At 35.1% G+C, this 14027-nt stretch overlaps 1 protein-coding gene across 1 annotated transcript in view; it reads left to right on the plus strand.

Moving 5' to 3' along the window:
• The window catches only part of LOC118734127, a 101167-nt gene that overhangs the window by 55818 nt on the left and 31322 nt on the right, over positions 1-14027 (plus strand). The window contains exon 2 of the mRNA XM_036463839.1: positions 10210-10367. Within this exon, the coding sequence (XP_036319732.1) occupies positions 10250-10367 (118 nt within the window). The 5' untranslated portion in view covers positions 10210-10249. The remainder of the gene's footprint in view (positions 1-10209; positions 10368-14027) is intronic.

Genomic DNA, 14027 nt, shown 5'->3' on the forward strand with positions numbered 1-14027 from the left:
GGCAATGTAAGTTAGTTATTTGATTATGTTTTTCTTTTGTTATTATATGTTTATAAAACCATTTGTTCTTGAAATGAATTTGTATTCGGCAATCGGAATATAAATTAATTTGAAGCACAAATGCTTTTATAAACTTTATAAACTTTTATAATAACAAAAGAAAAACATCATTAATTAACTAAATAACATTACCTCATTCAAGAATCGGCCGATGCCGATTCTTTTGGCCGATACTAGCCTCGGCACCGGCTGATTAATCGGTTGGACTGTAGTCGAAACACCGACAAATACACGACATTAAAACAAATACAGAACATTTGGCGTCCCGTATAAAATAAATAAATTACCAGGACAATGGGTCAAAAAAGAGGACTGTCCCGTATAATACAGGACGGATGGTTACCGTACTGATCAGGTACACGACTGAGGGGTCATACATAAATACTACCCAGTAGATAATATCAGGAGCTAAAATCTTATCCAAAAGGCCTTTCTGAAAGTTATTCCTTTCTCCTTTATTTTTGGTATCTTGCGGCACAAATTGAAGGGCTTCTGCCTTCGCTACTTAAAAAAGAGCTTTCTGAAGGGCTTTTGTAGGACGCCGTTTGAAGAAGTTCTTTTAAAGTTTTTCTTAATTTATAAAAATTATTTGTAATGCTTATTAATATAAACATGTACTTAAGTATATTCGCTTTCTGGGAAGCATGCAGGGAAGCACTTTTTTCAGTCCTTGTTGGGTAAGTCTTTTAGAATGGCTTCACTTAAGATAGCCTACCTAAATTGTCTTCAGGTTATGCATATAAAAATTGGCAAACATGATCATGAAGTGCTTTGTGGAATATGCGGAAATTCGCTAATGGTCAAGATAATCGTCAAGATAAATTTGTTCGTTTATAATTAAAAATTAAGAACTTGAGCGTTTCATCATCATAAATCATTCAGTGCTACGGATTGTGCCATAAAACTACATTGTTTATAATATCAGAACTAAAGCAACTTTACTTATAGGGAATAAATTGGCACCGTATTCACTTGTATTTTCGTTTTCATTTGAATAATAAGTGTCTTAGTCGATGGGTTCGGGATTATGTCAGCCGTAATCTAGGTATGTTAAATTAAAATACATCCCTGGTTCTTTTCCAGCCCGTCGAGATATATTTTTATTGATGACATGTACTTACATATATGTTAGAATTTTTAGCGATTTCCATGAAAAGCCAAAAGTTAAATAATTTAGGATAGAATTTTTAATTAAAAACCAATAGTATTAGTAATAATAATCATAAAGAGTCTAAGTAAATCAGAACGACTTATGTTATTTCGAAGTTAACGCTAGTAATGCACGGCAATGCTAAGAAAAATTATAAAAATAATTTTCTCGAAAAATTTTCGTGACGAAATTTTTATTATCTTTTGTGGCGTAGTACCTATACATACCCAAAACGCTAATTAATTTTTTGAGGGGAAAACCACACAGGCCTGTGCTATTTTTATGTATGTACTTGGATGTGAAATAACACATTTTCTAAAAAATTTTAAGCAGATTTGCGCTCCAATGCAACAAAACATACTTATTTTAAGCCATCTTACAAAATCTTTTATCAAGATAAAAAATCCCCATACACAAATTTTGCCACTGATAAAAGTTATACAGACATATGTATCTGGTAAAAAAAGTTACATATGGTAGGCAATAATTTCCGCCTGTGCAGACGCGTCGTTAGCTAATCTTTCAATGTTGTAAAGGGTAAAATATTATTTATTAGGGCTAAAAGGCGGTTACACTGTTCAACATTCACAGAAGATTAGTTGAATCAAATGTTTACATCATTTAACTGAAATTTGAACCATGTAAACGCCTATTAAATACAATGAATGTGTACGATTAGAAAATAATAATATTCTGATTGCATTACTGCAACAAAACTTGAAAAGGAGGATAAGGAGGACATTTTTGCTCAAAAGGAGGACAGAGAAGGACAAAATTTTTGAGTAGGACAAATCACGTTTGAGAAAGACAATCCTCCTCAAAGGAGGACGGTTGGTCAGCTTATCGTAGACCACCTTCAAAATTTTACTGGTTTCAGTGAACCTCTTGCTACTACATTTCTACCATATTCCCAAAACTCGTCAAAAAATATGAATATTTGATCTAACCATGGAATATGCAAATTTTTACAAGTAACAGTCGCTGCCTTTCTTAAAACGGAGTTCGTAAAACCATCAAAATAGATATCGCTCTGAGGAGTTATATTTTTTTGAGAGCACTCCAATATCAAAAACTCAGAGCGCAAGCATTTTTTAAATTCTCTTCACTATAAACTCCCCACATGTTTGGCTCACTCATGACCAGAGGTGGGCACCATGGTTGCCACAATTGGTAACTTTCTACCAAAATTGGTAACTTTCAAACGGTTTGGTAACTTGGTAACTTTTATTTCATTTTGGTAACTTTTGCAACTAAACATCTATCTGCATTACTAGAAATAAATGAATTATGTTTTGAATGTGCGTAATTATAAAAACCCTTCGAGTTTCAGTGACAGCACTACTGACACTTTTACAAAATTACTTCGATTAAATTAGAGTCATCTCATATTCGAATACTGGAAATATTTTAATTACAGTGGCAGCACCAAGAGCTGCACTTTAAAAAAAACTTTCGAATTATTGCGATAAATTTTGAATCTTACCCTCTCACATTTTAATACTGGCCATCTGGCAATTTTTGGTAAGGTCCACAAATCGTTTTGATTATTCCGGCAAAAAAAGTCGCGTGCTTTTTACCAGACCCATCTACCAATGTATGTCGACACCTACATACAAATATTTCGACGTACAGTAAATTATGAAAAACCAAAAAAATAGCAAAAAAATTAACAATTTTCGCAATTTACTCAAAATTTTTTACTAGTCAAACGAACGGTTAAAAGCACACGCCACTTTTTTTGTGTGCCGGTGCTATTATTCCGTGAGTCGCAGGTATCGGCACATTACGAACGAAAAATTACACTGAAAATGGCACAACGCCGAAACCGGTTTGTCTCCAAACCAAATTTGACAAGGGATGATGGAAAATCGTTCCACATTACATCACACTTCTACCCTGTCGGAAAAAAAGAAAAATATTTTCTAATAAGAAAAATTATTATAATTGTCAATAGCATTTTCAATCTTGATAATTTATCAAGAACTGGGAGTTCTTGATAAATAATCAAAAACTGACAAATTATAAAAATATTGAATTTATTAAGTGCACAGAACCGGGCTGTATATACATATTTGATTTGAAATATAGCAGTGTTATTCAGTATACTTTTTCCTCACTGAAGAAGTGAGGATTTTGGTAGTGAAGATTTGGTAACTTTTGGTAACTTTCCTTAAGAGATTTTGGTAGAAAAAACTGTTGGCGAGTGGCAACCATGGTGGGCACTACCACAAACAAGCGTTAGCTAAAAGTGAGAATGTGTTAGTGTGCCTAATTCATTGTGCATGCTGTCGCGTTCTCATGTCTAGCGAAACGTTGGTGTCCTTGTCGCGGGGCTAGACCTTAAGTGGTGACATGGGGACCCTTAGGGGTTTCCATGTCGGCATGAACTAACAGGGATGCTTCGCATGGAAACCTGTGTGGGACATGTGCTTACGCAGTTTCCGATGTGGAGATTACCGTACCAACGAACCCAGGGGGGTTTCGCGTTTGCGAGGCTACGGGTGTCACAATCCCGGGTACCCCAGTCAAAGGCTACCAGTCCTGAGTCGGTGAAGGCTCAACTGGAAGAAGTCTACGGCTTTCGAGAGTCATACCAAAGACTTTAAAAATGGTGCCACGGGGAACAGATGCCCCCGGAGTGTGTTCGTCGGCGAGACGAGCAAAACTGGTGACGCAAGCAAGGCTTGCAAGGCTGGCAAGGCAAACACTGGCATGGCTTACACGACTAGAAAATGGAGAAAATGGTGAAAATGGAGATAATGGAGATAATGGTGAAAATAGTTGTAATTGGAGGAAAAGTGTGGTGGAAACCGCTGGAAATGGTGAAAAAGTTGTGCGCAAGTTGAGCAATTCGATCCGTTGCGAAAGCTGAGCGGTGTCACCGCTCCTGGATGTGGAGGGTGCCCACGAGCGAGGAGAGTAGGACGTGTGAGATGAGCAAGACGGAGCAAGATGGTGAATGTATGTCGAGCAACTCGATCGGTCGAAAGTTGAGCAAGTGGTGCCACCGCTCCTGGATGTGGAGGGTGCCCACGAGCGAGGCGATTAGACTTGTGAGACGAGCAAGACGGAGTATGAATGTGGAGTGAAGTAGTCGTGTAAGTCGTTCTAGTGTGAGCTGAGTCAGTTAAGTGGGTCAGGGTGAGTTGCGCCAGTCCAGCAAATCTCGCCGGCGAGCATTACTCCGGTCTGTTCATGGGTACGGCCCCTTTGGGGAGTATCGTGGTGGCTGTGGTTTAATACCTAAATGCGGGTAGAACCAGCAATGGTTCAATGTGGAGTTGCATTGCAACCGGATGTCGTGATCCAGAGAACGTCAGAGGTTTAGGTAGGCCTCGGCCCTACCAAGGTGGTAAGTGTGTCCACCACATACTGCCAATTGGTACTGAAGTGCTTGCAGTTCAGGGCAGTGATTAATGCAAAAATTAATCCGTTGTGCCAAATGCGGGCACCGTGGTTAAAGCCGTTGGCAGGAAATCACGTAAAGCCTACACGAAATCTGTCGCGTTCTCATCGTTACGCTCTTGCTTGTAAACGTACACACGATGATTACGCTCTTTGAGCGTGTGCTCGTTCTCTGCCCATGCCTGCTCATGACTTTGCATGAGGAAGTACTTATATCCTCACCTGAAATGCAAAAAAACGTAACAAACATCGTCCCGGAAATGGAAAAAGTCGTGACTAATAATTTTATTTTATTTTTTTATAAAACGACTAGCCAGTACCCGGCATGCTTCACTGCTCCCTAAAAGTATTTTTGTGCTGTTTGATACCCATATTGTAGTATTTAATTTATTTTATAAATTTAATTTAATACAATTTCTCAAACCAGGGGCAACCCTCCTAAAACATATTCCCGGCAGTCAACTTTCCTAAACCTTTCAGTGGGATACCCATATTGCACTATTCAATTTACCTTATCAATTAAATAAAATTTTCCAAACAGGTGGCAACCCTCAAAAAAAAAATTTTAGGCTGTAAGCCTTTTTAAACGTCTTTCTTTTGGCAGCCATATTGCAATATTTACTTTATCCTGTCAATTTACTTAAACTGCAATTTTTAAACATGTACATAATTCTTTTCTTTCTATATTATAGGTAAGACCTTTATATAAAAATATAAAATGACGTACAAGAAATGGCTAAGAAATTTTCTTGAGTCAAATTTCCTTAAGGCAGTACGCAGTTCTTAAGAAATTTACTACGCTTTCTACTACTGTTTTCTAAAGTTTTTTTGTGAAAAAAGAGCACAAGGCAACTCAGGTTTGCAACAGAAATATATGCCCGTTCCATTATTTCTTGAGGAAAGAGTGAGGCAACAGGCTATGAAGTATCAAAAATGTCAAAATTCCTTGGACACACACGCGAAATAATGGCAATTTTTTCTTGACCGTTTTCTTGAGAGCTGCATACAGGGCTTTAGCTATGCACAGGTGAAAACTTTATTCAGTTCCATGCTTAAGTTAAAATTGTTGACTTGGCTTCTTTAGCTCTAATAAAGACCCCCAATATTAAATTTCTTTCATATCTATAATGTACAGACATCGGTCTGCTACAGTGTTATATTATATGTACCTACATATAGGTGTTTTCTTGCATATATTTCGGTTACTGGCAAGTTACTGGATATTTTTTGATGGAGAAAACGAAAGCACAACTAATGCCAATGGAATTAATGTCAATCCGGGATGGAATTTGAAAATGTGCCTAATGGTCTTTAAAAATAATAAAGAAGATGAAAGTGCCACAAAATTAAAATTTCTGTCTTTTAAGGCCTTTTAAGAAATATTATTTTTAAAATACACTGAGGTAATATAATATTTATTAATTAACCAAGTTATTGCAGTAAGTCATTTTGATGAATTATTCCTTAGACATACATATATACATAAATTTATAGCAAGATAACACAGTATTCTAATTAGGAAGGGGAAATATTTACATCGAAATATAGCTATTCTTACGTGTTTACACATATGTATATCTACCTATATACGAAATAATGGCAGTGATACATTTTGACCAGTTTCACCAATTGATTAATTTTTTATTGATTTTATATAAAAGTCCAACTCATAATTTAACAAACAGGATATATGTACATATGTTGTTGCGGAAACTTCCTTTTTTTTTGTCAAGAGCTGCGACACAATATACTCACGGCCCTTATTTTAATTTTTTAGTGCTTTTAATTTCCACTTTTTGTAATTTTTTAATCTATAATGTAGTATGTGATTTTTTGTTATATATTGGATTATTACGATAATACTATGTCTCCATTGTGAGATTTAATGAAGATTTAGCCCTCTGACGAGATTTGACGTCAAATCTTTTGAGATTTACCATATAAAATTAAATCACGAAAGGCAGTAGATTTAAGTTAAATCTTCGTCAAATCTTCAATAATATTGATCAATAAGTACAATTTGTTGGATGTGGCAACCACAAATTCACATGCTATAAGTCAAATGACATTTGTGATTTCAATATACAGTTGAGGACATTGAAATCTAGCCTATCATAAAAACATGAATTTTCGTATTTCTAGGGATTTTTATATTTTTGTTAGTTTGGGAGGAAAATTAGTAATACATATTTACATAACTTTGGTTGTAATAAATTAAGAAAATATTATTTTAAAAACTAAAAATTTAGAAGAAATGTTTTATAGTAATATCATGCAGTCTTCTCCGCTTTCTATAAGTCATTTACGCGCTGCGACAAAAAATTTATAAATTTCGGTAATGGTTCTGCTTCGATAACATTGCACCGAACATCCTCTAGAACTCAGTTCGTATTCATGATATGCCAAAGGCCCACGATTGGATTTTCGGTTCCCTCCTCTATGAATAAGAGAGTTCTAAAAAAATTTTTCTACAAAAATTTTTCTTTCCGCGAATGTTTTTTACCGTTTTGATAATTTTTCTTAAATTCGGGAAAATGATTCGGAATATGGTACTATCTTTACACTTTCCAAACTATATATTATACATACATATTTACCACGAATAAGAAGCCAATAATATTCAGAATTCATATAATGAAATTCCGCTTGGTACCTTCCTTTTATCTGTCTGTATATCAATGTCCGCAACTGTATTTATAAAATCATACATAAGCAAACGTCAAATATTTAAAAATGTGAACGTCAAACATACCTCGTTGTGGTAATGGAGACGGTTGTGATTTAGCAACTGGATTTATTAAATCTTAATGGATAAATCTCTCAATAGAGACATAGTATAAGGTTCTATAACTTATGATTGTGCCAAAACAGGATGAATTGTGACAAAAGTGCCTCTGAGAATGAAAGTGCCAAAAATGGCACTATTGTGCCTACTTTTCCATCACTGATGTCAATTGACATAAATTCACTTTTGTAAGGGAATTAATGTAAATGACATTAGTACACAGGTCAAAAGTGAATGTGGACCGCAGTGGTGTTATGCACTTTTAAAGCTGTGTCCTATGCACATGTCATACATACATATATGTATGTATGTTGAAAAGTGGATTTTTTTTTGAAAGAGCAGTAACGTTCATGGACTTTACTGCGCTTTCGAAAAGGTAATTATGTATATGGATGATAAGATATCGATACCTGAGTGGAAGATCGACTCTTCTCGGCAGCCAGTTAGAAAACGCCCTATCCCAGAAAACTTTTCAAAAACGCCATACTTCATAATTCGATTGAAGAACTCCCTATTTCAGAATTTGATTGAAAAACGCCCTATCTCAGAATTTGGTTTAAGAACGCCCAATATCAGGTGCCGATTCAAAAACGTCCTATCTCAGCATATTTTCAATGTATTTTCAGCTAGGGCGTTTTTCAACCGAATTCTGAGATAGGGCATTTTTCAATAAAATTCTGAGATAGGGCGTTCTTCTATCAAATTCTGAAGTAGGGCATTATTGAAAAGTTTTCTGAGATAGGGCGTTTTCGAACTGGCTGCCGAGAAAGGTCGATCTTACACTCAGGTATCGATGTGACCTTATTTCCTCTGACTTTATTAAATTTTTACATTTCTGACATTAATTCACTTTTCATTTGTGTATTAATTGCAAGATCTTAAAAAATATTTTTTTGGCCTTCTCCGAAGTGAACTAATGTGAATAACATTATTTCCGCAATTCTTCTGACATTATTGCACATCACCAGTGTAGCCAGAACTTTTTAGACCAACCGGCTAAATTGGCAAAAAAAAAAACGGCTAAAAACGGCTAAACTGTTTCAACTAAATTTTCCATGTTTTATTTAAAGAAATCATAAGTAGAAAGACTAGTTCTTGGAGAGAAGTTGCAAATTCAAGCTAGAAAAAATTTTGCCAGCAAGAATTTGAAATTAGGAAAAACATAAGATTGTGGCACATGGTTGCATTTTTTGTCGACGATAATTTGAATAAACAGGTTCGTCAAATTTAAAAATTTACAAGCTTGGGCGATTTTAAAATGAAAAATTTAAGTAAATACTTGTTTACTTAATTAATTTAGTTAATTCCAATGATTTGAAACGTACACGGAATGCAATCTCAACCAGAGTCGATATAGGAAACCCGACAGTTACTACGGCAAAAAAATTTAAACGTATGTTGAAGAAAGTCGGACTAACAAGAAATATACATGTAGATCCCGTTTTTTGTCCCTCTGAAAGAATTTTAAAAATTCTATACAAATTTCTTATGTTTGAAATGCAACCGTGGACACTAGCTGGCAGGGAAACTTGCAAGTTCCTGCAAATTTTCGTTCGTGCAAAAATCTTCAAGTTTCTCTACTTGAGAGAGAATTTGGGAGCATTTTTCTTACTAATTGATATTTTGAGTGATAATTTTCGCTGGATTTTCGACGAACAAACCTATTGTCTTCCCAGAGAGTTTTGCTTTACATAGAAATTTGTGTTCTTTTACTTTCATTTTGACGCATTTCAGTGTTGGTTCTTTTAATTAAAGTTGGCCTTCGGTTTTTGGAATTTAAATAAGTTCTCAGCAAAAAAAGTTAGTTTAAATAAATCCATATGTATATATAGTGCTTGAAAATATCAATTTTTCCCTTACCTTACAACTTTAAGCAACATTGATGTTTTATAATTAAGGCAAAATTGAATACGCGCTATCTGGGAAGACAATACCTGTAACATTTATACTTAGCACTACATATGTATGTATATCCAAACACAAACGCGTTTTAAGCAATCAATTTGTTATTTTCTAAGTTTGCGAATAGAACTTCACACTTAAATTTAAGTCATTCATAACAAACATTTTATGAAGAAAAAATATATTCGTTTAAAATAAAAATAAGCGAAATCGGCCCAATTTCATATAACTCTGCCTCCGCGATAAGGCTAGTAGCCATTTCTAACAGATTTTGGATCTCTTAGGCAAAAATGGAAACATATATACTTGAATTTTAAGAAAACAAGGTAAATAGCAAAATCGGCTAAAAACGCAATTTTTTTTTTTACAAAACGGCTAACAAATCCGCTTCCGGCTAAACCGAAATTTCTCCGGCTGTTTGCTATCACAACCGGCTAAATCTAGCCGTAAAACGGCTAAAATGGCAACACTGCACGTCACCTATGTGTTCCAATGACGGAGTTTACACAACGGCAACTTTTGCTCCAAAATACAGTAATTGTGCATATTAAGGAACTCGTTCGAATATTTACCACACCTCGCCTGCTTGAGCAGCCCTTAAGGCGAACTAGAGCACAAAATTGGGTGACAGAGCATGGGCGACTCAGTGATTCTCTCTTTTCCTCGTCGATTTCTCCTCTACAAATTACCAGTTGCCGTAACGAAAGGTGCCCAGTGTAAACTGCATCAAGAAGAAGAGAAGATTTATCAGATCTTAGTATTAGAGAATACGTTTTTCTATTATTGCGCAGACCACGAATCGATCTTGGGTCTTACAACCACTCGACTACGGTCAAAAATGTTTTAGAAAATTTATCTAGGATTTTTTCATTTACATAGTATCTTAATTGATTATCCAAAATTACAGAGTCATCATGTTTGAGGTATCAACTTTCAACTGAAGGATCATGAATAATAATGATCGGAAGGAACAAACGAGTGACCCATCAGCTCCTCTCGAAACACCGAAAACTAACAATATAAAACCGTCAAAGGAGACTGAAAATGGCACAGAGAACCAACGCGGTAAGAATTGTTTTGTTGCAAATTATTTTCAAACACATTAAGTTTGTGCATATTTACATATGCATATATATTGATTCAATAATTAACGGTTTTGTAATAAAGCAGGTTTCTCGTTTCCACATAAGAAATCGGCTCCTTTACTGATGAAGGATGTTGCTAACTGTACAGTTTCTAGTTATACTAAAAATATGTATAATACATAATAATAATAATAGATTAGCGCTTACACATATGTTAGTGTTTGGCCGAGATTCTCCTGCGATCTGTGGCATGCGCCTTGATGTTGTCACACAAAGGGGGAGGGACCTACAGTTATACGCCGACTCCGAATGGCGATTGTATTTTTATGAGAAGCTGTTTTTAATGCAACAAATAAACTCGGACGTTTGTTATTGCCTGCCGAGGCCCGACAGCTATCAGAAAAAGCTTTTTTGTTTTTTTTTTAATTCTTAATATTGGGTTGAACCGGGTTTGAACCCAGCCACTGAGGAATGGTAGCGCAGACTGTTAACCGCTACACCACAGCGGCGTTTCTAGTTATATTATTAGTAAAACTAAACTTCTTCATACTAAAAATTCGTTGGCATCACTGACTCGATCACGTCGTTGGAACAAGTTAAGAATACTAACCGTTTACCTACACAAAAAAAAACCAACGATGCGGATCGATAGAACCATACAGAGTAGGGATGTTGCGAATGTGGAATTTTAGACATCCGCGGATTCGGATGTTTAAAAGCTAACATCTGCGGATGCGAATGCGAACGCGGATGTCAAATATTTTTAAGATATTTAATTTTGGTGAGTACATTAGGTGATTTAGGTAAATAAAAAATGGAAAAGTTACTAATTTGTAATACTTTTTTATTTTTTTTATTTAGTACTTCAATTATAAAATTGGAACATTGTATTTAAGAAAGAGTAATTTTGTTGCCTTTTCGGGTTACAGCCTGATTCCTAACGGGTCGTAAATCAAACCTGCGCCACTAAATAACTATTCGCTCGAGGCGACACACTTGAAACTTGACAAAATTGTAAATTCTTTTCGATTGACGCTGCACCAGTTGAGGGGACTTTAAGTTATGTTTCTTTTTTTATTGCGGTGCAACAGTTCCTTTTTGGGAATTGCATCGGGGCTGCAAATGTCGGATGTATCCTCCTGACTTTCATCTTCACGATCTAGCATCATGGCAATGGCCTGGAGCATCAATTCTTTTGATTGTTTCAGAATTTGGAGAACCTGTTACGTCATCAGCGTTTTTTCGATTTTAGTTTTTGTACTTCATTTTTAACCCTGTCTTCTCTGACTGGTTTGAAAAATGTGCGCCTATAGCGAGGTTGTGAATAGGTGGATATGGCGAATAAATTGTTAGTTTCTAGGAATGAAAATTTCGAAGAAAATTCTGTTTTTAAAGTCGCGGCTGCCAGCAGGAATAGTTTAAAATCTTGTTATTTTGTTAAAAAGATACCCCGTTTTTTATAATAATTTGAATTATGGAATCACGGACGATAAAGGTCTCAGATTTGCTTAGTTCTCGGGTGACTCCTTGGAAAGGTTCGCCTGTAATGAATACCTTGTAATTAGTTTTTTGTTTTTATTAGTTATTTGAGCTTCCTAGTTGCAGGCAGTCACAATTAATTACTCACCGCTGTCGGTACCATAAGCTATCAAATCTGTTTTGTTGTTCCATTCCATGCGCTCAATGTGTTTTGATATATTTTTTGAGGGGAATGAGCGCAAATTTCCCACATATATATATCGCTAATACTATTTTAAGAGGGCTTATTACACATTGTTGCTGAAATGCAAAAAATCAGAACTAACTAAATTTTTGTATTGCCTAAAACGATGTGGGAACTTATGATTCGATGAAATGCATCAATCAAAAAGTTAATTTTGGATTTTTAGTTAGTTACGGCTTTTTGAATTTCAGCTACGATGTGAGTTAAGCCCTTTCCATACTATACTAACCATATATTACATGCCAAGTCCCACGCCTCAATAGATATAAAATTCACCTTGAATTATTTCTTATTTAATTTGTGAACTTGGCTGTCGACTTATTTACATACCATTTTATCTTTATTTCGATGCGTGCTAATTTTGACAATTTACACAAAATTAAAATAAATGATTTGTTTTCGAGCTGAAAGACTAATAGAAGGAAACACGAAACTTAAGAATAATAAGTTTTATGAGGAAAAAATTATTACAGTAAGAAAACAACTAGAGGTGCATCCAGTTTATTCAACAGACCTTTGACAAATAATATTCGATTCTCTTTATAGCCAGCCGTTGAACATTTCCGCTGGAAATACCTACTATTATCTTACGTTTTGACTTTAAATTACGAAAGAGGGTAGACGTAGGGGACAGTCTTACCGTAGCATCTCTACAGGCAAAAAATATTGGCTAAAATTTTTGTTTGCCAGATACGTTTTAACAGTGCATTTGTACAATATTCGCATTCGCAAAAGCTCCGCATTGATTATTGCGAATGCGAAAGCGAATGCGAATGTCATAATTTATGCGGAGGTTCCGCGGTTGCGAATGCGAATGCGACCCTGATACAGAGCTAGGCGATAAGGATTACGATTACTAAACGATTTGGATTGCAGTAATCCCAACAAGCTAAAAAAACAAGATTACGATTACAGTAATCCTTCATCGAACGAACTTAGATTACGATTACAGTAATCGTAATTTTAAAAAAGTTAAAATTACGATCACTGTAATCGTAATCCAAGTTCGTTCGATGAACGATTACTTTAATTGTAATCCTGTGTTGTTTTTTTTCCGGTTATACAAAGTTTATTTCGCCCAAACGACTTTACTTTTTATTTTTATTTTAATATTAGTTTCTTTTATTTGTCTGTTTGTTTTTAGATAAATACCTATTATCCTCATATTATCGTTAAGCGCATTTATATTTCGCACATTTATAGAATAACTTCGTTTAAGATTACTCAAAAGATTGTAATTAGAAAAACTGTAAATTTAAAATAATTGTAATCATTCATCGAACGAACTTAGATTACGATTACTTATTAGACAACACCTTTATGAGCCTCAAAGAAAATTTCAACATTGACATCAAGTTCATTGTCAAGTACGTAGACGATATATTTGCTATTATAAAACGAAACGACGCGGATATAATTCTTAAAACACTCAACGAATATCATCCTAAATTGCAATTCACGATGGAATCAGAGAACAATTTACGTATACCTTTTTTGGATGTCATGATCCACCGAAAAAGTAACGTCATTCTTCTTGACTGGTACTCAAAGCCTACTTCCTCTGGGCGTCTAATAAATTACTTATCTTCGCAACCTTTGAAATACAAAATTAACACAGCTAGAAATCTAATCCACAAAGTACTAACGATAAGTCACCAACAATTTAGAGACACGAACATAAAGAAAATAAACAAAATTCTGGTAAGCAACAACTACCCACACCACTTAATACAAAGCCTAATAAAACAGAAAACGTCAGAAATAAACAACGAAATTAAGAGAGTACCGGACACGAAAACACCCAATGACAACAAGCGATATTATAGTGTCACATACATCCCTCGCTTTTACCAACAATTTAACGATGACATAAACACCAACAACCTTAATGTAACGTTGGCGTACCGATCAAACTGC

The sequence above is a fragment of the Rhagoletis pomonella genome, unplaced genomic scaffold (assembly GCF_013731165.1).
Source record: "Rhagoletis pomonella isolate Grant_MI unplaced genomic scaffold, Rhpom_1.0 Rhpom_scaffold_00002, whole genome shotgun sequence".
In the NCBI taxonomy this organism is placed as follows: Eukaryota; Metazoa; Arthropoda; class Insecta; order Diptera; family Tephritidae; genus Rhagoletis; species Rhagoletis pomonella.